This window comes from Kwoniella shandongensis, chromosome 10 (genome assembly GCF_008629635.2).
Source record: "Kwoniella shandongensis chromosome 10, complete sequence".
Lineage (NCBI taxonomy): Eukaryota > Fungi > Basidiomycota > Tremellomycetes > Tremellales > Cryptococcaceae > Kwoniella > Kwoniella shandongensis.
The window spans coordinates 384,426-404,332 of record NC_089296.1 but is presented as its reverse complement, the minus strand read 5'-3'; the positions used below and the strand labels follow the sequence as shown (position 1 = coordinate 404,332).

Below are 19,907 nucleotides of genomic sequence, written 5' to 3'. Positions count from 1 at the left end.
CGGACATTATGTCTTTACGAGCATTATCATGATGTTGCACAATGCAGTTGTAGCGTAATCTAGAATGTCTCCCGCTCCACACCATAAACTTCCTTTCCGACTTTCCACCAGTTGCCTGCCTCTCCGCCGACGGCAAACCTGCCAGCATACTCGAGCTCAAGCGGGTGTAATCTCTTTCCGACGATGACAATGCTGTGTAGGGGACCTCCGTAGTCTTCCTCGGACAGTTCGGCGAGCTCGAGCAGAGTACCTGAGACGAGACGTTGGGTGGGTGTTCCGATTCGGGATAATGACATGGCGAGGGTTTTGGACGGGTCGAGGAGGGTAGGGGTGGGTTCGGGTTTGGGTTCGTCGTCGTCTGAAGAGGAAGACGACGAGGAAGATTCGGTGGGGTGGCGTAAAGATTCGGTTAGTAGGATTTGGCGGAATGCAGTGGATGGGTTCATGAATCGTGGGGGTTCGTAGATGAGTCGGCCCCTGGTTGAGGTTAGCCCAATCGTGTGACAGAACTGCTCACCTAGCCATGTTCTCCTCGCTTTGCTCTCGCACTTTGATGTCCAGCAACACCAACGTGTGCATGCCGACCTTGAGGTTCTCCTCCAGTCTGTCATACCAGCTGTCCGGTCTCCAAGTCTCGGTGAAGAACACGAGGGACAGCGTTTGACCGAAGGAGTACATCTGGAGACCGGTGGAGCCGAGGGCGGTGAGGATGGAAGCGTTGTGAATGACAGAGGTTGGAATGGAGAGGGATGTCGCGCGGAGGAGGAGATCGGAGTGGGTCGTGGCCCTGAGTAGACGAGACGTCAGCAGGATATCCCGAAAGAGGGAAGGTCGCTCACCCTAACGGGTCACCAACGACCAAAAAGGCCACATCGACCTTGTCCGCATCTCGGAGAATCTCATCGGCTTCGAGCTCGACAAGCTCTCGGGTGGCCGTGATGACTTGTCGGCCGTAGAATGCTTCCTGAGAGGGTAGAGTCAGTATCAAGCTTCATGGCTGGATCACGCACAAGCTTCTCCTTCTCCACCATCAGAATGGAGGTGTATGACTCGAGGTACACTCGCTCGCATCGCTTCACGGCCTGTACAAGGAGTCAGCAAGCGCGGTCGTACCTTATGACCCACCTCTAACCCCTTGACGGTGATATCCTTCTCATCGCTGAGACCTAGTCCGATCACGTAGAACATTTTGCTGTATTTTGGGAGGATGAAAGAGACGGATTCGTCAAAATTGTTATTGCTATCTTATCGAGGAGAATAGCTCCCGGCGGTGGTATTACAAATTGGGTTGTAATGAGAATACGACTGGCGTGTGATCGAGTTTGTAATCTTCCGACCGGTAACTTGCCCAGATCTCCAACATCAACAAAAGAGCTGTTCGTAAATTCACAAACGTTACTCTCCGTACACCTCTTCCATCTTCGCCATGTCACGATTCGCGGGGCGTGGACTTGAGAAGTTCTGGTTTGCCTTCTGTGTCGTAAGTGCGATCGTTGTCGTGGATTGATCGATCTACTGACCTGAGGACAGCTTCATATAGTGCGTCATGAAAGGTGACAGCCTATAGTCCACCCTGACACTTCGTGTAGCCCGTCACGCTCTTGCTAGACCTGCAATCGATCTACCCCACCTCGTGGCTCGCCTCGACTCCCCTCCCTGCGTTCTTCCAATGGTCGATCGCGCTTGCCCGTGATCCCATCCTTGGGGGTGCCATCTCAGGGAGCAGGGAGTTTGCCTGGCTGAGGACTTATTTCTTCTTGGAAGGAGGATTTCAGCTGCCTTGTTTTGTTCTGGGAGCGGTGGGATTGTGGAGAAGTGAGTGGAGAGGAAGTGGACGAAGAGTCAGGCTGACGTCTGAACTATAAGATGACAAACGGGTCTATCGTAAGCTTGACTGGGGTAACGCTCGCTGACGATATAGCCCTTCTGCTGGCTTATGGCGCTTCGACCGCAACGACCCTCATCCCGTGTCTCGGCGCGCTGTTCACCGCCAACCCTAAGCCGGCTTTCACCACCACCGAGTGGGTGACTTTGTTGTCAGAGTACATCCCTTTCCTGTTGATTCCGCTGGGCATCGCAGTGGATATGGGCGTGAAGTTGGTCAAAATTGTGGATCAGGCTCAGGTGAGGAGGTCCATTTAGATATCTACATAGGAGTACAACATTATTCTATCTGCTCTATCTTGTCGCCAAGGGAGATGTACAGCGCGATGAACGCGGCGCCGAGGATCAGGTGGGATGGCACCCATTTCCAGTACTCCTCTTTCTCCTCCAGCGGTCGTTTCCAGCCTCCGGCGTGCTTCACCTGGACAGGTGGCTCGGAGAGTGTGTTGCCCTCTATCCCCCGTGACCGTCCAGAGGCCACTTCCCAACTGTCTGCTTGGCGGGCCGACAGGGGCAACTCTGCGTCTCTCGGGAGTACTTCGACGCTGGCCACGGCGCCGAAAAAGTCTGTCACCAGGATGTCATCTGGTGGGACCGAGCTGAGCGAGGTGGATATCCCGGGGTGGGAGGCGATCTTCGCCGGGTCGTACGTGTTGAACTGATATCAGCGTGGTAATGTATAGCCAACTTACAAATTCCTGCAAGCTCGCTTTGGAGGATTTGCCGAGCGTCTCGAGGTATTGTAAGATGTTGTGCGTGAAGCTGTCGATGACCGCGACGCCGATATCGAGGTCGTTGTGGTGCTAAAGGGTCAGCGTTGACACATTTGCTAACTCACGGAATATGAATTCTCGCCGAGGCCAGATGACCCGGTCGATATCACCTCGGGGGAGTAGAATTTAGAGTACATCGTGTTCGCTTGGCAGGTGTCTATCACGTAGAGGAGTTTGTTGTATCTACGGGTCAGCGCGCACCGCGATAGTTGACTTACCGCCGCTTCTCGTACATTTGCTCGATGGCGTCGGCCACGTCGTACGCTGAGACCTCTTCGTTGTCTTGGAACTTGAGGAATTCGTTGCCGCCGTGTCCTGTCATATAGACGAAGACGTTGGAGCTGGCATCGCTGAGCAGGCGTTTGGAGCGGGGCGTGGTCGCGGCGTGCCGGCCTAGACATCAGCATGGGGCTGAAGAGCAAGACTTACCTGTTAAGAGTCGGAGGAAGCTTTCCACGGTGACTTCGTAACCTCTGTAATCCACCTCAATCCCATCGCCATACAGATCCATCTGTCTTCCCGAGTTGGCATAGACTGTCGCAGGGAAGGCGTTCCGAGCGTTGCATGCGACGTCATCGGCCAGCATCAAGATGATGTTGGAGTCGGGTAAACCTAGTCGTTTGAGCGTGCGGTACATGGCGAGGGTGTTCGCCATGTGCTGGGGGGTGTTAGCGAGACGACGGTGTGAGCGAGACAACGGATGACAGACATACACGGTAGTTGAACCAGTACCGGGAGGAGCATACTAGGACGGCCCAGTTGTTGGTGTGTCCATCGGAAGTGGTGTTGAATAGTTGGGATATTTGAGGTTGGAGCTCGGCGTGGGATAGAGCGAGGGTGAGGGGGAGGAGCAGTGCAAGCGCAGAGCATAAGTGTCGGAGGATCATGGTGTGTGACGGTATGAATGGTAAAGGTGAAAGTGCAACCAAATAAATCCGACGCGGATTCGCTCGTAAATCACAATTCGAACTTTGTGTTTCAACATAACTCTTATTTGTATAAATCGTACAACATGTCGGACCTCGAAAATGAGCTTCTAGGGTTGGCAGAGGACGACCCGACCCGTCGACCGTCCAAGAAGAGGCATAATTCCAGTGACAAGAAGAAGAAGAGCAAGGCGTTGTGAGTGTGAAGTTGTAGAGGGCTGAAGTGCGAGGTCATGAATGGCAGACCGGTACTGACACTCACTAGCATGGACTCGGACGACGATGGCGAGGCGGATATGGATCTCGACTCGGACGATGATGAGCCGGGGTCGTCTAAAGCCAGAGGACCAGTGAGGAATCCGTATCCCCTGGAGGGGAAGTATGTGGACGAGGATGATCGTGAAGCGTGAGTGGGTGTACGATAGCGCTAGCTCACCTGCAGACTCGAAGCACTTCCCGAGATTGAACGTGAAAACATCCTCGCCGGGCGGCTCGAAGAGATGCAAAAGTTTAAAGATAGTCAAGCGCTCGATGCGATGTTTCAAACGCTGCAGGGGGATGAGGATGATGATGAGCCGTCGCGCAAGAGACGTAAGTGCACGTGTGGGGGACAGAGCTGACCCCAGGCAAACACACGAGCGTCACGAAAGAGGCGTCGAGAGCGATGAACGATTTGAAGAACAAGCGAAAGGCAAAGGACGAGCGCGCTCAGAGAAGGGTGAGTGGGCGGTTGAAGATTGAGCTGACCTTTAGGCTGCGAGGAGGGAACATCGTCGACCGAGGTCTGCATCGCCGGTGTCGGATAATTCGACAGAGGACGGGGAGATTTCACATTCGTACCGACGATCGCCTGAGCGCTACTCGCCAGAGAGAAAGGTCGCCTCGCCGAAGAAGGAGTCGACGGATTTGGACGGGGTCCCAGCGAACAGGCAGGAGTTGAACTCGGCGAGGTTGAGCAGGTACGAACTGGTGGATATCATGTACAGGGATGGGTTTGAGGGGGTGGTCACAGGTGAGTCAAAGAGGCAAGCCGGGCTAACAAGCAGGGTCATATGTCAGGCTTATGGCGGCGGAGCCGGACGAGCTGGGCAGGCCAAAGTATAGGATACATAGGATTACAAGTGGGTTATGGACAATGGACTCTGCTGACGGAAAGGCGTCGACACGTCGGAGAGGTTCGGCTCGTACTCGATTGAGTATAAAGGGAGGAATGTGAGGGATGGTAGGGGTTTGCTATGTCAATATGGCAAAGCGACGAGGCTGTTTAGGATTGCCGATGTGTCAAATGGCGATTTCGAAGAGGTGAGTGAGAGGGTGGAGGGGTTCGCTGACCCGAGAAGAAAGAGTTTACTAGGTTTACGATGACCAACCAAGCGGATGGTGTGAAAGCGCCGAAGCGTTCAGAGTTGAAGAAGAAGCATGAGGAGATCAAGGCGTTGAGGGATCGACCGATGTCTGATGTGAGTGAGGAATGGCGACGTGGCTGATAAGTAGGTCGAGATCAACCGTCAGATCACATCAAGACAAGCTCGCGACTCGAACTTTAACCGTTCCGCGCATTTGAAGATTCAGCAGTTGATCAACACGCGTGATCTCGCTCAGAGACGAAACGATCAGGCTACGGTGGATAGGCTCAATTCGGAGATTGTCAAGCTGGGAGGGGATCCTGTCACCGGGCAGTTGGTGGGGGGTGGAGAAGCGGAGGATGATTATGATTTGAGGATTCAGAGGATTAATGAGAATAACAAGAAGAAGACGAAAGAGTCGATGATCAAGGCGCACACTGCGGCATTGGCAAGGAAGAAGGCAGAGGAGGCGATTATCAAGGCTAAGGGAGTGGTTTCAGAGCCGGTGGTTGAGCCGGTGGTTCCCCCTGCGTCAGGATTGAAGAAGGGCGAGACGCCGCAGCAATACGTCGCGAGGACGATTGATTTGGATCTAGGGGATTTTTAAAGCATGCATTACTGAGGTTCTGATACTGGCGCGGGAGAGGGCTTCAGGCCCATTCGTGTGGCGACGTACTAGTTGTCAGCGTAATTTTGGACATGGAACTTACATCTTGTGCGATTATCTCCACTGCTGTTCTGATGACCTCGACGAGCCTCTCTTCGACCCATTCACTCTGCTCGTACTCCACGTCCATCCAGTCGGAGGGGGAGGGTTGGGTCACCGTGGCGAAGCGAAGGGAGTGTTGCGGGTCTTGTAGGGTGAGCAAGAAGTAGAGGTGTTTGGGGGGTGTTGGGGGTGTCGACGTGGAGGAGAGGAGGATGGGGGGTTCGGGGATAGGGAGGGGCGCCAGGAGGGGTTGGAGGTGGAGGAAGATGGGAACGGTAGTGACAGGGACGGATGGATTGGCGGCGCGAGTTCGGCCTTGGGGGTTGGTGTCTTCACGAGCTTTGACGTCGGTGATTTCTTTCACCGAGTTGGCGTGGGCAGTTTCCCAGCCGTCCACGGGGTTGATGCTGCGGTCGGTGGAGTTGGTGGGGGTGGTTTCAGGCGGTGACCAGACGATGATGAGTTCGCCGGATTCGGTTTGTTCCAGGATGCGTGTCCAGGCGCGGTAGATGACTCCTTCAACACCGGCGTAGCCGATCATCGGGTGGGTGAGCCATAGCTCGAGGGTTTCGTGCGCGGAGATGGGTGGGGCGACAGTGTCGAGGATGGATGTGAGGGTGGATTGGGTGGCGTGGCCTGGGGGGTTAGCGGGGATAGATTGGGGGGAACTTACGAAGCTTCTCTAGATCAACCCCTTTGACAATCCCGCCGAGTCGTTCTTCGGCTCCTTTGCGAAGTTTATTGAGGTCGGGAACGCCTTTCACGCCGAGTTGTTCGAGCTGGCCTTGGACACCGATGACACCTTCTGTGCGGACTTTTTGGTACTGTTCGTCGGCTACTCGTTGTGCGGATTGCAGTGCGGATGTTGCGGAGGACCACAGGGAGGACACGCCCCAGGTGGTGGTTGGAGGGGAGGTAGGGGCGGGTTCAGGGGGAGGTGCGGGTTGAGGTGTTTCTGAGCGTGGTGTGGAGAGGGGTTTGCTCAATGGCGCGCGTTTTTGATTGATCTGCGCTTCGAGGAAGGCTAACGCGGAGGCAGCTTCGTCGTCCGCTGGGGGTGCAGTCGCAGCGGGGAGTTCTCGTGACGCAGAGAGGGATTTCCGACTGCTGTCGGTGGATGCGCGAGGCGTGGGTTCGGTGACTGGTGCGGGGGGGTCAGGCGCGGGGGGGGCTTCGGGAGTGTCAAGGTTGTCGAGGTTGGACAGGAAGTCGAGCGCTTCCTCGGCTTTGGTCTTCTTTCCTTTTGGCGGCATAGTGGCGTGGGGTTGGAAGTGGTGAGCTGTACTCGTGAGTGTTGTGTTTAGCAATTGAGGTTATCGAAAGCAGCAGCGTTGGTTGCAGCGATCATACGCGTCAATTGCTTCCGCCCTCCACCGGTAATCAGGTGCAGTGTCTTCCACGGTGTACCTGCCTATTTAGGGAATCGTTATGCATTCTATCACCACGTTCTCTCGTTGGTGCATACGTCGAGACAGCCACTTGTATGACATTATGTGTATACATATCGTTCTGGCTCACCCACGCATATGCATGCATTAGCAGTCAGAGGAGCAATCACGCATACCACGTTGGGTAAATGCTTCCGTCTACCTCCACCGACCTTGAATGATCCCCCTTTATTTTGCGGTGTCCTCTTAAAAGCTTGACATTTATGTACCTGCCCTTTTGAGAAGTTGCCAGCGTAGAGGGAGACACATTTCACTCCATTACCATGTTATGCAATGTGCAACTCCGATCGTGCATGGCATGTGAGCACATTGTGACTATGGTAAACATATGCATGAGCTGTCTCAGTCGCCCAGTGAATACCTAACCCGTTACCATGCGTTGGTGGCGATCCCCGCTCGGCGGACTTCCCCGCCACTCCGCTTTAAAAAACCCCCCTATAATGTGCGGTGTCCTTTTATTTGCTTTACATTTATGTACCTGCCTCTTTGGGCAATGCGACGCACATCCCACCCGCGGAGGCGAGCATTGATCTGATGTAACAATCTACAAGGGTGCATCTGTCATATGCATGCGCAAATGCATCAGGTACACCTCTGTTCAGGCAGCAGCACGCATACTAGTCGATGCATGTTGAATCACCGTGGATTGACTCTTACGGTGCGGTGCAATGGTCAACCTCCACCTGCATCTCTCTGCCGCGGACTTCGTCAACCACTCCGCTCCCTTAAACGACCCCCCTGTAATACGCGGTGTCCTTTTAATACCTTTACATTTATGTACCTGCCTGTTCGGGAAATTGCATTGCATCCCAGCGTGAGTGCCTAACCTCGTAGATATACCGATGCACGTCCATATGCACGTATTAAGTGGTAACGATCGTGCAGTCGCTCACCATATGCCTGTATGCATTAGCGGCTAAAATGACGTCCAATCTTTGGGCTTATACATTTATCCACCTTGAACCGCTCTCTAGGTATCGCCAGTGCAGGGTCGTGATTGTCGTTTTACCTCCCGATTTATGTATCTCCTTAGTTGTCAAGTACGAGTGTGAATCATGACCACAGATACCGACGATCGAATCCTTCCGCTATGCTATCAGGTCAGCTCATGCGTATCATGCATTACCGTAGCACATTTCACATGCAGTCAAAGCGACTACGACGGGTTGTTGTCTCCAACCGCCTACTTTGACACGACGGCGGAGCTGACCGCAAAGTCAGACTTGTCCAAAAGAGGAAGGTACATAAATGTAAAGCGATTAAAAGGACACCGCATATTACAGGGGGGCTATTTAAAGGGTGTACGGAAGCAAACCGTTCACTCATCGCAATATAAAGGGGGGCTATTTAAGGGGGTACGGAAGCAAATGTGCTTGTGCATAGACGCCGTATAGAGGAGGATCATTTAAATAACCATTGAGCGTACAGTTAAGGCGGGCGGAAGCGAATTGTTTCTGGCATTGCCGATGATGCATTGTGAGTACAGCTGCAGACTATCTCGCGGCGTGTTGCAGCGGTCAATGCAAGCTGTTTTGACGACAGCCACGCAGACGCATGCATACTTTGAACCCAAGTATGCCCTGTCGATATGTACATGCATTGATCGGATGGACGATACGGTCTGTATGATCGGATTCACGGAGTCAGAACGATGTCCGAATGGAGGGATGCGCGAGGTGACTTCCCAAAAAGGCAGGTACATAAATGTAAAGGAAATAAAAGGACACCGCATATTATAGGGGGGTCATATAAGGTGAATATGGGGGGAGTATATAAGGCGTGCGAAATGGCGAAGGCTGTTGGGCGTATCATAAGGGGGTTTATAATGGCGAGAGCATATCATAGGGGGATGATTGACGCCGGGATCAAACCGCTACAGTGGTATTGCCCGTCTGCATGCGTCGGTGCGCACTACGGTGATATGCAAGGTGGCGCTGACCAGTCCGCGCGAGATACGGGAGAGCATGCTCGACGGGTGACCACGGGGTCCGGATCGAGGAGCGACGGAGCTCTCGTGGGATTACCGGACCATCGACGAACGGTGAGCCCGCATACTCCGCGCGGCGCCGATAACCGCTGGGTCCCCGCGACTACTTCTTGAACGACTACTTCTTGAACCGATATCTTCCATCTCCGTCTTCACACCACACAAAATGTCCACCTCGCTCTACGCTGTTGCTGATTGTGAGTCCACTGCACCCCGCCACGCTGACCGCAGTCTGCCTCATCCCCGTTGGCCTCCCTCAACCCTCCGTCGCGCCTCAAATTGCCGAGGTGCAACGAGTGCTTGAAAAGTCCGGTCTCGAATTCAAGGTGAGTAACCCCCCTCTTGACCCCGCTAACCCCCCAGCTCCACGGGTACGGGACCAACCTCGAAGGACCATGGGACGATGTGATGCGAGTGAGTCTACCCGTCATGAGCCCCGCTAACCCCAGGTGATCGGCGAGTGTCACGCCGCGGTGCACGCCATGGGAACCCCTAGAATAGCTGTGAGTCCACCCCTGTCAAAACCCCGCTAACCTCAGACCGACATCCGCATCGGCACACGAACCGACCGAGACATCACCTCTGGAGGAAATGCTGGCAAGGTGAAGCGAGTGGAAGACATTCTCAAATCTACATAATATGCATTAACTACTCCTCGCCGTCCACCAACCACTGAGCAAAGTTATCCAGCCTCTCCTTCTCCTCTCCCTCCTCATCATCACCAAACTCTTTAATCCCACCAGACTTTTTAAACCTTTCCTTCCCCGTGTACAACCCCGCGTAGATCTGCCGTTAGCCCTAACCCCCTCGTCCCCCACTCACCCTTCTCCCGTCAAAGAACCTATTGTTCATCTTCTTGACACAAGCCAACGCCGCGACCGAATCCTTAAACTTGATCGTCATGACCCCATCCTCCTCTTTCTACACACGTCAGTTACGTCTTTTAACCCCCCACTCACATCATACAACACCACCGAGGTGACCTGCCCCAGTGACTCCGCCTCCTCCCTAACCTCCTCTTTCAACTCCAGCAGCAACCCCGGATCCCTCTCCAAATCCTCTGGCAAGAACATCCCCTTGAGCACGACCACACGGTTGAAACGGTTAGCCAACGGCGCGCCCCCTAACGGCGCCGCAGGATCCTCCTCGTCGTCCGAATGCCAAGTGATTTTACTACCTGTCAGCTACGCTCTCTCCCCCCCCGCACCCACCTTTGCATCGTCTTGATCCTCTTGCTCATTTTATGCTTCTGCTCCCCACTAAGCTTCTTCTTCTCCCCCTCCTCCTTCTTCTCACCCTGCCCCTTCTCATACTCCGCCACTCTCACCCTGATATTCCCATATCCCGCGCCCAATTCCAACTCCGTATCGTCCAGCAGTGTAATAGCCAGATCCACACTGCCTTCCTTAAAGTACATGACCAAAGCTTCACCCTTAAACTTCCCCTCGTCGTCGTGATACAACTTGATCCTTGGCTGCCCTTCGTCGTCAATGAGCAGCACTCCCGCCTTGGAGAACACCCCCGCGAGCAGCGGCACCGTCGTGTTCGGCGGCAGATTCGTCACCCACACCGCGGTCTTCTTCGCAGCTGTAGCCGGTTTCGTCACCGCCGCCCCCGCCCCCGCCACCGCCGCCCCCGCTCCCGCCACCGCCGCCGTATTCGACGTATAATCCTTCTCATCCTTCTTCCGCTTCTTGTTCCGTCTCTCCTCCCTCGCAATCACGGCGTTCGCAGGGGTCTGTCATCAGCTCAACCCTCACACCCCCACTCACATTCTCATCCACTCCTGCCACCGAGTATGCCGCTTGTTGAGCCTTCCACAACTCCTCATCCACCTAAACGTCAGCGACGTTTCCACCCCCCCCCACACTCACCAAAGGAACCCAAGCTTGCCCTGTCCACTCGTACTCCCCATCATCATCCTCATATTGCCACTTCCCCGCGGTCTTATCAAAATGCACTCGAGGATCCTCCTCGAACCGTCCTGGAATCGGGGCGTTTGCTGGCATCTTGCGTTGTTGTAAAGAGTTGTAGGAACAATGTTGAAAGAGAAGATATCACCCCGCGTCATAAAACGCACGTGAAAATACTCCCGGTTCGGCATTCATCCAACCGTCAACTTCGACTTTTACTCTCTGTTTCTTTACACTATCACCATGAACACCACGTAACACCATGCACCACATCGTCCGGACGCGCTCGCAACACTTTGTCAGCTCGCCGAGGAAAACCGCGTCCCCCTTGATCACGAAACACTCCCTCCTGAACGGACGTCATCCCCCTAAACGCCGCCGGCTCGGCTCAACCACCCTCCTCCTCAACCGTCACGACACCTCGTCCTCGGACGAGTACCCCGCGGAGAGCAGCCGACACCCCTCCGAGCCTCGCAGACCCAGCAAACACCGTAAAGGCAAAGGCAGACAAGTAGAAGACGTGTTTGACGACCGCGACGATTCATCCAGCCCTCGAAAGCGAAAGCGGTCACGCCTTGCAAACGGCTCCGATGGCGACTCCAGTTGGATTGACGAGGGGGAGGAGGAGCCAGAGTTTATAGCGGAAAGTGAGTACCCCGTTTCAAACCTCTCGCTGACATCAGGCGACCAACACCTCATCGACGCGGCGCCGGCGTACGCCCTCCACCGATTACGGAAAGCCGAACTGATACGACTATGGAAGGTCGCCGGGATGTGGACCTTGGACGATGACGAAGCGGTGGAAGACTCCGACGACGAGCATGTAGACGAGCTGGGGAAGAAGGAGCTGGTTGATGGATTGATCGCAGCGGTAAGCCATACTGCTTCGTTCCTTGCTGACCTCGTCAGCGCCGCCCCGACCGACTCATATCCCCGCTACCCTCGCCGAAGTCGGGCTCGAGGTCATCATCCCAGCCCTCCGCATCCTCGTCCAACCACCCGCCCGACACCACACCCAAAGCGATACCCCGCACTCGATCAAGAGTCCGCGTCGCCGAGACGACGATCGTCCGCACCGCACCCCGACGCACCAGAGACCACCGCCGCTTCCGAAACCGAAGCAAGAGCATGGGCGAGGACAACCGAAAGGCGCGTTTTGGTGACGACGTGAAGAGCCCTGCAAAGGGTCTTATCAAGTAAGTCAATTCAACCCGTTCTCCGCTGACATCCAGTCGCCGGACTCGCCGCTCTTCCACCCTTTCCTCCTACACCACCACTGACCGATCCACCTCCTCCGACCCACCCGCCCGCCGACCGCATCACCTCCGACCGACCCAAGCCAAGTCCTCCGACTCTGACGAGGCCACACCTCTGGTCCAACGCCTCCGTCCCCGCAACAGACCCAGCTTTGTCAAAGAACAATCCAGCGAGGTAGACGCGGACGACGAGGATGCGCAGGAAACCGACCCGGACTCCCCAAGGCGACTCAGAACCAGGGACATCGATTCCGACATCTCCATGACCAGCTCCAAACCCGCCCGAACCCTACCTACCCGCGGAGCGAAGAGCAGAGCGATCGAAGCGTTGCAAGGCGGCGAAAGCGACACCACGATGGACATAGAAGGTGAGCAACCCCGCGTGACCTTAGACTGACGACAGACGCACCTCGCTCCGGCCCACTCACCCGATCCCAGCTCAAATCCACTTCCACCCCCCCTCGCGTCGAGTCCCCCGACGAAACTGTCACTCCTGCACCTCACACCACTCGCTCTGGCAAAGCCTTTGGCGTCATGCAAAGTCGGCGAAAGCGACTGCGGCAAGAAGCGATGGACGATCCTGACATGGAAGTGGACGAGAACGAGGATGAGGAGGACGAGGAAGAAACCGACGACGACACGTTTGATGCGGGTGAGTTTATACCTCATCTTCTCAGCTGACCCTAGAAATCGACCTATCCGGAGCCACGGGCTCCTCCCTTACGCGGATGCTCCGTGACGAACTCGTCCAAATGTGCGAGATCCGAGGAATCGAAGTGGGCGGCACCAAACCCCAACTAGCCAAAGCGCTGATTGAATGGGTACGTACCACCCCCCTCTCCCCCGCTAACACTGCCAGCGCGACGAGCAGAAAACCTCCCGATCCAAACCCTCGTCCCAAGCGACGGCTAGACCCACCTCCTCTCCGAGAATCATCCACGCCATCGGTTCTGCCGGCCACCACCCAGGGAAACCCACACCAGTCCTCCTGCGCGACCACATCCACGCGACAGACCCTGCCACCCCCGCTCACTCCGGCGAATCACGACCCATCGGCTCAGAAGCCGAGCTCAACCTAGACCTCTCAGAACTAGGCTTGGAAGACTCCATGATCAAGCCACACCAACTGGTGAAACTGGAAAAGATCGGCAGTGGCGGCTTCAAAGAGTAAGTCCAACCCCTCCTGACTCCGCTGACCTCAGCGTGTTCGTGGGCAAACTTCGCGGTCGCAAAGTGGCCATCTCCGAGTTCCGAGGTCATCTCAGCGAGAGTAAGTCTTTCGTACCATAACCGCGCTGACCTCCAGTGGACATACGGGAACTCAAACTCCTCGCCGAGTTCAGTCACCCAAACATTGTCAAATTCGTGAGTACCCACCCAAACCAACCCCGAGCTAACCCCGCAGAGAGGAATATGCATCCCCGAAGATTCCTCCCAGATCCCGTGCATGCTCGTCAGCGAGCTATGCGAGAACGGCGATCTATTCGACTATATCGTGAGTAACCCCTTCCACCCCCCCGCGCTGACCCCCAGCGCAACGTCCCATGCCCAACTCTCAAACGCCTGCTCGGTCTCATGCTCGACCTCTCCCGCGGTCTGGAATACTTGCACACCCGAAAACCATCCATCATCCACCGCGACTGCAAATCATCCAACATCCTCATCAATCGTCAAGGTCAAGCCAAAGTGGGCGACTTTGGCTTGGCCAGGGTGAAAAATTCAACTCGATCGATGATTCGTAGTCTCGTCGGGACGGTCAACTGGCAAGCTCCGGAGCTGTGGCACCCTGCCCCTCGGTACGACTACAAAGTGGACGTCTTCTCCGCCGCGATGGTGTTTTGGGAGATGATGTCGGGCTGGATCGGCGACAAGGTGAGTGTACGTCCGCTTGTACTCGCTGACCCGTAGAAATACCCCTGGGAGGGTCACAACGAACACTACATTTACGACGCGGTCGGCACCAAGCATCGTCGCCCTTCCATTGTTGGGCTTCGCAAACACTGGGGGGACGAGCCGGTCAACCTGATGGAGAGAATGTGGCATCAGGACCCGGCCGAGCGACCGACCATGACAGACGTCGTCGCTGATCTCGAGAGTCTTATCGCGGAGTGCTGAGCACTGTCACTTGTATCGCCTTCTGTATCGCATATATACTACATGTTGTTTCATGCATCGTTGCTGACGTAAGCTGTCTGTGCCACACTGAGCTGTGAGCCAATCAGTAATTCCGGAATTCCCCGGTGTTGAGGCATCCGTCGAGCAGCAGCATTGATTCGTTTCACTCAATCACATTGCATGCATCTCTCTTCACCACACTCCTTATCACCTCACTCTCTGTCACCTAACCCCTCCACACATCCCCGACAAAATGGCCGCCGACAACACACCCGCCACCGAGCAATCAACTTCCCCCGTCGCCACTCAACAAGAGGAGAGCTCTTCCTTCTTCTCTTCGTTTGTGTCATACTTTGTTCCTACGTAAGTATCCGCGAGGTCTAGATCGCAGCTAGGATGGTGATTGTGTGCGGGAGGAATCGAGGAGGGCTGGAAGCGATGACGGAGGAATGTGACGGAAACAGCGAAGCGATCGGTTGTTTTTCGCTCGCGGATCGCAGTGCTGAACAATCAGCTGATATCCCACCCTACCCCAGTGCCCACGCCGAAGCTCCCGCACCCGAAGAATCCGAGGAAGAGGAGGAGAAGCCCGAGGAGGAGGAGGAGGAAGAGGAGGAGGAGGAGCCCGAGGATGTAAGTGTGCTTATGTCGTGGAAAGCAGGATACTTATGATATGCCGATCCCTCCACAGGTCGCCCCCGCAATCCGAGAAGCCTGTGAGCAAGGTCCTTGCGCCGAGCATCTTCACCACCTCCAGCACTGCCAGACAAAGGTCGACGGCGGTAACGGTTTCCCCGGAGAGGATTGTGTCGAGGAGTTCTTCCACCTTTTGCACTGTGTTGACGTGAGTAAACCACTTCAGCTCCCCGTCCGATCGCTGATACGACCCCCCCATTAGCCCTGCGCCGCTCCCAAGATCTTCAAGAAGCTCGCTTAGGGACGATCATACATAGCATGAGATGAAAGAATCTTCTACACGGATCGGGCGATCAAGCTCGACTGGTCTGCGGGGCTTGGTGCATTGACGTGACAACTTAACACCTGGAATGACCTAATATATACACAGCAATCACTCCACCGGCATGCTCTTCAACCTCTCTTCCAGACCCTCCCACACACCCCCAATAGCCTTAACCCCCACATTCTGATCTCGCGCAAACTGTCTCCAACCCAATGTCGCCTGAGCCGCTTGTCGGGAGTGATGCACAACAGACAATTCGTGCCACATACACGCTCTAATAAACACCCTTCGTGCGAGAAGAGTGCTGATCTGCGAGTTGTCCTGGTCGGTAGCTAACCCGTGTCAGCGAATTGCTACTAACACCGCACTCACCCGCAACCAACTTGTCCACCTCAACCTCCCAGCCAGCCTTCTGTGCCGCTTTCAAACTTTCCACTTTCTTCTGTCTCGTCTCCACCTTCTTCCGCAGTGCATCGACCGAGTCTTTCGAAAATTTGTCATGTCTCACGAACAAGTCTCGGAAGGAGAGGTACAGATCGCGCTGCGCTTTGAGCGATTCGATATGGGTTGTCAAAATCGTCGCAGCCTACCAGTCAGCCAGATACGACCACCCACGCACTCACCCTCTTCTCACTCTCCTCGGCTACTCGGGTCCACGCCTCACCCACTTCGCCCAGTCCTCTTCCCACACCTTCGCACAGCGTACAGCCACCTGTCGCTCCTGCCACACTACGATGACAACACCCTCTCATCTCCTCCCCAACACTCTGCACACTCAAAGCCATCCGGCTAGCATCCCCTGCTTGCGCTTGAAGTCTGCCTAAACCCCGTTCCGCTAGAACTACCAGTTTCTGGTACGACCCAAGCATCGCCGGGAGGTGATCTCTCAACACGCCCAGCTTCTCCTCGAGATCTGCCGGAATGGCCATCTCTTGCGCATGGTTTAGCTTCTTCGAAAGCGATTCTTCGTCTGTAGACACCTTGGTCCGCTTTCGCCAAGACTCAAAGGAAGGCTCGGTGAGGAAGACGTTCAATGCGCCGTCGTCTTTCATGACCGGATGGTTCACGACAAAGTTGATAAACCGCCGAAGGCCTTTCCGTCGGGTCTCAAGGAACGATGCGTCGGCTGCGAGGGGGTCAGATCGCGCTTTGCATGCGGAGACTTACGTCCTATACGTTTTGGGGGAAGCGCTGGCAAGAGTCGAAAGGGCTGTGTACGAGTGATCAGTGTCGTCGCGTGACACGCACTCACGTATCGTTTGATCAACGTATCCAACAACCAAACAAAGTCCGAGTATCTTCTTGACACAGGTCCAGCGGATCGTTTCTGAGGCTGATCAGCTTGGCACCGAGGGGACAGACTAAACGCTCACATCCGACTCGACTCGGTATTTTTGCAGGAACCAACCCTCCCTTTCAGTGATCAGAGACACCTCCACCGTCTCCAGCTTCTTCCAGTACCCCGCCTGGCTTCTATCCTCCACTACGTCACCCTCCGCCGCGCTCCCCTGCGTGTCCTTCCCAAACTCATTTCCTCCATTTTGCCGAGGCGCGGTGTCCCAAGCGTCGAATCCTGTCGAAGGCGACTCGCTATAGCCTCGGGAAGGAGCCGGCGGCGCGCTGAGAGTGTCGCTATTGGATGATCCAGAGGCCACCTTCAAGTCCGGCAGTGGAAGGCTGGGCAACGCCGCTGATAATTGCTCTATCGATATGTCCGGGTCTGATGAAGGTGATGATTGAGCAAGAGCAACGAGAGCGAGAGCGCAAAAGAATTCCTGTCTGGCCAGAGACGACCCCTCTCGAGAAGTGAGGTTGAGAATCTAAGAGGGATTAGCTCTGAGTAACGCCAAACCACGCACCTTTTCCACCGTGATGGCGGGTAGCTTGGACGTAGCGAGCAATCGATGAACAGAGGACAGAGAGACTTCACCGATACTGCTAGGATCGAGCTGATCTAAGAGCGATACGTATAGAGCAGGAGGATCATCTGTCCACCGGCTATCAGCCACCGTCAACCTGCTCAGATCACTCACTGATCAACTCGTTCAATCCTTCCTTTCCACCACCTAGGCCCGTGCCGCCTATCCCCGGAACAATCTCCTCCCCAGCACTATCCCTCCGTGGGGTCTCACTTCTCGCAGGACTCGGAGCCGCACTCCATGGATCTAAATCGCCAAAACTGCTAGGGCCGCCAGGAAGGGGAGCTGACGAAGCGAGAGGATCGGCATAAGGCGAGCTGGATGTGCTGTTGAGCAAGGAGGATTGCGCGAGGGATGCTCCACCCATACGTCTGGGGGCGTTGAACATGGCGTCGGGCGTATCGTTATCAGGTCTGTAAATGTACAAGAGATGAAAGAGATGAAAGACACTGATCGCATTGACTTGATCGTCTCGGGATTCGGCTATGAAGCCACGTTTTGTCACGTCACCACTTGAAATGTCATAATCACTGTTGCTCTTCTTCACGCATTGTCAACATCACTCGAGCAATGTCTAATGTCCAGACTATCCCATAGGATGGCGAATGACCCCAAAGGTCATGTAGCGACGTTGCATGCAGAGGACTGGGCGGTTATCAGGGAGAAATGGACGAATCAAGCGATTGTAGAGGGAGACATACCCACGCTGAGAAAGCTCTCTGCTTTACCTGGAGGTTTCGGCGGGGATGAAATCAGAAAGAGAGTCTGGTAAGCATCTTCCCATCTGACCCCATCACGCTGACTCGCAACAGGCCGGTCTTGCTGAAAACACATCGACTGGACGAGGAAGCGCCGACGCATCCAGACAATAGTCAGTCCGATAGTAAATCAGAATCTAAAGAAACCGCAAGCGGTCCGGCTGTGTCATCTGTGTCATCAAAGTACCCATCGCACAAGGACGAGACTCAGGTCAAACTAGATACCAATCGGTCTTTTGTCACTTACCCCAAAGGTACGGACCTATGACCAAGGCATTCTGTTGATCAAGTTCTCTCTAGGTATCCCACTACAGAGCAAAGTCGACCTACAGAACGATCTCCAGGACTTGATCGTTGGCGTTCTTCGCAAGTACCCTGCTTTGAGCTACTTTCAGGTGAGTTGATACCGTACATTGATTATGCGCTAAAAGGGAAACAACAGGGCTACCACGACATCCTCTCCGTGCTCTACTTAACTTTCATACCACCCAAACTTCAAGCGGTATCGACACCCTCGACCTCACAAGGCAAACCCCCGAACAACGATGAGACAGAGACGGAAAGCGTTGTGGACAATGAAAAGATATCCAACGATCCGCTCCCCTACGATGGGCGAGATACTCCCGAATGGCAGGAGCTGCGTAAATGCGCAGCAATCGTCAGCTTGCATAGAGTTCGAGATGCCATGGGTTCGGGGATGGAAGGCATGATGGGCTTACTCCGGTGAGTAGCCTTTTCCAAACGTCTTGAGCTGACAACATCACGTAGTATCCTAAAACGTATCCTCCGAGCAGCAGACCCAGAGCTTTCTCGCTTCTCGGCGCAAATATCTCCTGTCCCAACACTGCCGTTTTTCGCCCTCTCCTGGGTTCTCACCCTCTTCTCTCATGATTGCGACAGTCTTCAACCGATACAGCGGATGTTCGACTTTTTGCTAGCGCGAAATCCTATCTCTGCAGTATATCTCGCCGCTGCTGTGAGTGGAGTGTGGGTCATCGTCCGCTAGCTGACAAAGCTACAGATACTGATAGCGAAGAAACCTCAAATGTCCCAAATGGCCAAGGACCTTGGCTCCGAGTATCACGAAGATCCGTCCCTTCTCCACCCGTTATTTGTCCGTCTACCCCCTTTGTATAACGACACGCCAATATCACCCAATCCACCTGCAACTGGTACTACTTGCCAAGCGGACAGCTTCGTCGAAGAGGATGCAAACCCCTACGACCCGATCAAGTTGAGTGAGCTGTTCAAGCTTACAGATTCACTTATGGAACGATATCCTTGGGGCGGAGAGGTGATCAAGGGCAAAGAGATACTGGGAGAAGGAAGTGTGGTCTGCAGCTACGACATCGAGATGAGCAACGTTCACTGGTCGTCTCAAGACGCCTTGGCATTGATCGACGTGGGGGTCGTGCAGCCTGGAGCTGGGATGCTGGATGACGAAGACGAGGATGAGACACCGTTATCTCTGCGACCCACACGCAGACGACTATTCCTGAGACTACCGAAACAAAAGCTCAGTACCATCCTCGCTCTCGGTGTTGTTATCCTAGGAGTAGGCATGGCGGTATACGGGGTCAAAGCAGGTGGTCCCGAGGCAAAATGGGGAAGATGGTGGGGTATGGTCATACGGGGATGGGTCGGGAAGGAGAGCGGGAGATTTGGGGATGGATGGGCGAGATTAATCGGTTTTGTTTCCAGAAGTCTAAGAGATGTGGTCTAGGGGATTAGTGGTCGGGGCATTAAGCATACCTTTACGTGATGGTAGATCCCCCACAAAAGGGGTAAAGGCTAAACCTGTGAATCAACCCGCTAAATGTGTGCAACCCAAAAGGAACCGTGACATGGTATGCATAGATCACCGACGAGGCTGTCTGAATGGCTGGCTTGTTACATGCCGATTGATGAGTCG

General features: G+C 54.7%; 12 protein-coding genes across 12 annotated transcripts; 5 read left to right on the top strand and 7 right to left on the bottom strand.

The window, feature by feature from the left end:
* Positions 1-59: 59 nt before the first annotated feature.
* On the bottom strand, positions 60-446 carry CI109_105564 (uncharacterized protein; the record flags this gene model as incomplete). The annotated part of the gene is made up of 1 exon (XM_065967697.1): positions 60-446. One exon carries the CDS (start codon positions 444-446, stop codon positions 60-62), a length of 387 nt encoding a protein of 128 aa, XP_065823769.1.
* A 67-nt stretch (positions 447-513) lies between these two features.
* Positions 514-1,188, bottom strand: CI109_105563 (diphthine synthase; the record flags this gene model as incomplete). Its single annotated transcript, XM_032003457.2, has 4 exons — positions 514-787; positions 840-964; positions 1,011-1,082; positions 1,126-1,188. The coding sequence occupies 4 exons, from the start codon at positions 1,186-1,188 to the stop codon at positions 514-516; spliced, it is 534 nt and encodes a 177-aa protein (XP_031862315.2).
* A 238-nt stretch (positions 1,189-1,426) lies between these two features.
* On the top strand, positions 1,427-2,142 carry CI109_105562 (uncharacterized protein; the record flags this gene model as incomplete). The annotated part of the gene is made up of 4 exons (XM_065967696.1): positions 1,427-1,480; positions 1,590-1,815; positions 1,867-1,884; positions 2,081-2,142. The coding sequence occupies 4 exons, from the start codon at positions 1,427-1,429 to the stop codon at positions 2,140-2,142; spliced, it is 360 nt and encodes a 119-aa protein (XP_065823768.1).
* Positions 2,143-2,164: 22 nt separating this feature from the next.
* Positions 2,165-3,544, bottom strand: CI109_105561 (uncharacterized protein; the record flags this gene model as incomplete). Its single annotated transcript, XM_065967695.1, has 5 exons — positions 2,165-2,518; positions 2,577-2,646; positions 2,876-2,972; positions 3,087-3,315; positions 3,371-3,544. 5 exons carry the CDS (start codon positions 3,542-3,544, stop codon positions 2,165-2,167), a joined length of 924 nt encoding a protein of 307 aa, XP_065823767.1.
* Positions 3,545-3,669: 125 nt separating this feature from the next.
* On the top strand, positions 3,670-5,536 carry CI109_105560 (uncharacterized protein; the record flags this gene model as incomplete). The annotated part of the gene is made up of 8 exons (XM_065967694.1): positions 3,670-3,779; positions 3,849-3,962; positions 4,026-4,174; positions 4,236-4,301; positions 4,398-4,595; positions 4,740-4,885; positions 4,981-5,043; positions 5,096-5,536. The coding sequence occupies 8 exons, from the start codon at positions 3,670-3,672 to the stop codon at positions 5,534-5,536; spliced, it is 1,287 nt and encodes a 428-aa protein (XP_065823766.1).
* A 43-nt stretch (positions 5,537-5,579) lies between these two features.
* Positions 5,580-6,179, bottom strand: CI109_105559 (uncharacterized protein; the record flags this gene model as incomplete). The annotated part of the gene is made up of 1 exon (XM_065967693.1): positions 5,580-6,179. The coding sequence occupies one exon, from the start codon at positions 6,177-6,179 to the stop codon at positions 5,580-5,582; it is 600 nt and encodes a 199-aa protein (XP_065823765.1).
* A 103-nt stretch (positions 6,180-6,282) lies between these two features.
* CI109_105558 (uncharacterized protein) lies at positions 6,283-6,891 on the bottom strand (the record flags this gene model as incomplete). Its single annotated transcript, XM_032003453.2, has 1 exon — positions 6,283-6,891. One exon carries the CDS (start codon positions 6,889-6,891, stop codon positions 6,283-6,285), a length of 609 nt encoding a protein of 202 aa, XP_031862311.2.
* Positions 6,892-9,721: 2,830 nt separating this feature from the next.
* CI109_105557 (uncharacterized protein) lies at positions 9,722-11,082 on the bottom strand (the record flags this gene model as incomplete). Its single annotated transcript, XM_065967692.1, has 4 exons — positions 9,722-9,859; positions 10,033-10,250; positions 10,334-10,811; positions 10,948-11,082. The coding sequence occupies 4 exons, from the start codon at positions 11,080-11,082 to the stop codon at positions 9,722-9,724; spliced, it is 969 nt and encodes a 322-aa protein (XP_065823764.1).
* Positions 11,083-11,248: 166 nt separating this feature from the next.
* Positions 11,249-14,357, top strand: CI109_105556 (uncharacterized protein; the record flags this gene model as incomplete). Its single annotated transcript, XM_065967691.1, has 8 exons — positions 11,249-12,153; positions 12,219-12,624; positions 12,681-12,894; positions 12,948-13,063; positions 13,114-13,409; positions 13,586-13,607; positions 13,776-14,114; positions 14,289-14,357. The coding sequence occupies 8 exons, from the start codon at positions 11,249-11,251 to the stop codon at positions 14,355-14,357; spliced, it is 2,367 nt and encodes a 788-aa protein (XP_065823763.1).
* A 253-nt stretch (positions 14,358-14,610) lies between these two features.
* On the top strand, positions 14,611-15,294 carry CI109_105555 (uncharacterized protein; the record flags this gene model as incomplete). Its single annotated transcript, XM_032003449.1, has 4 exons — positions 14,611-14,720; positions 14,894-14,990; positions 15,049-15,201; positions 15,256-15,294. The coding sequence occupies 4 exons, from the start codon at positions 14,611-14,613 to the stop codon at positions 15,292-15,294; spliced, it is 399 nt and encodes a 132-aa protein (XP_031862307.1).
* Positions 15,295-15,426: 132 nt separating this feature from the next.
* Positions 15,427-17,625, bottom strand: CI109_105554 (uncharacterized protein; the record flags this gene model as incomplete). Its single annotated transcript, XM_065967690.1, has 8 exons — positions 15,427-15,627; positions 15,680-15,859; positions 15,942-16,411; positions 16,486-16,528; positions 16,571-16,645; positions 16,692-17,114; positions 17,178-17,305; positions 17,352-17,625. 8 exons carry the CDS (start codon positions 17,623-17,625, stop codon positions 15,427-15,429), a joined length of 1,794 nt encoding a protein of 597 aa, XP_065823762.1.
* Positions 17,626-17,814: 189 nt separating this feature from the next.
* Positions 17,815-19,718, top strand: CI109_105553 (uncharacterized protein; the record flags this gene model as incomplete). The annotated part of the gene is made up of 6 exons (XM_032003447.2): positions 17,815-18,005; positions 18,050-18,249; positions 18,296-18,390; positions 18,438-18,718; positions 18,764-18,971; positions 19,017-19,718. 6 exons carry the CDS (start codon positions 17,815-17,817, stop codon positions 19,716-19,718), a joined length of 1,677 nt encoding a protein of 558 aa, XP_031862305.2.
* Between the last annotated feature and the right edge of the window lie 189 nt (positions 19,719-19,907).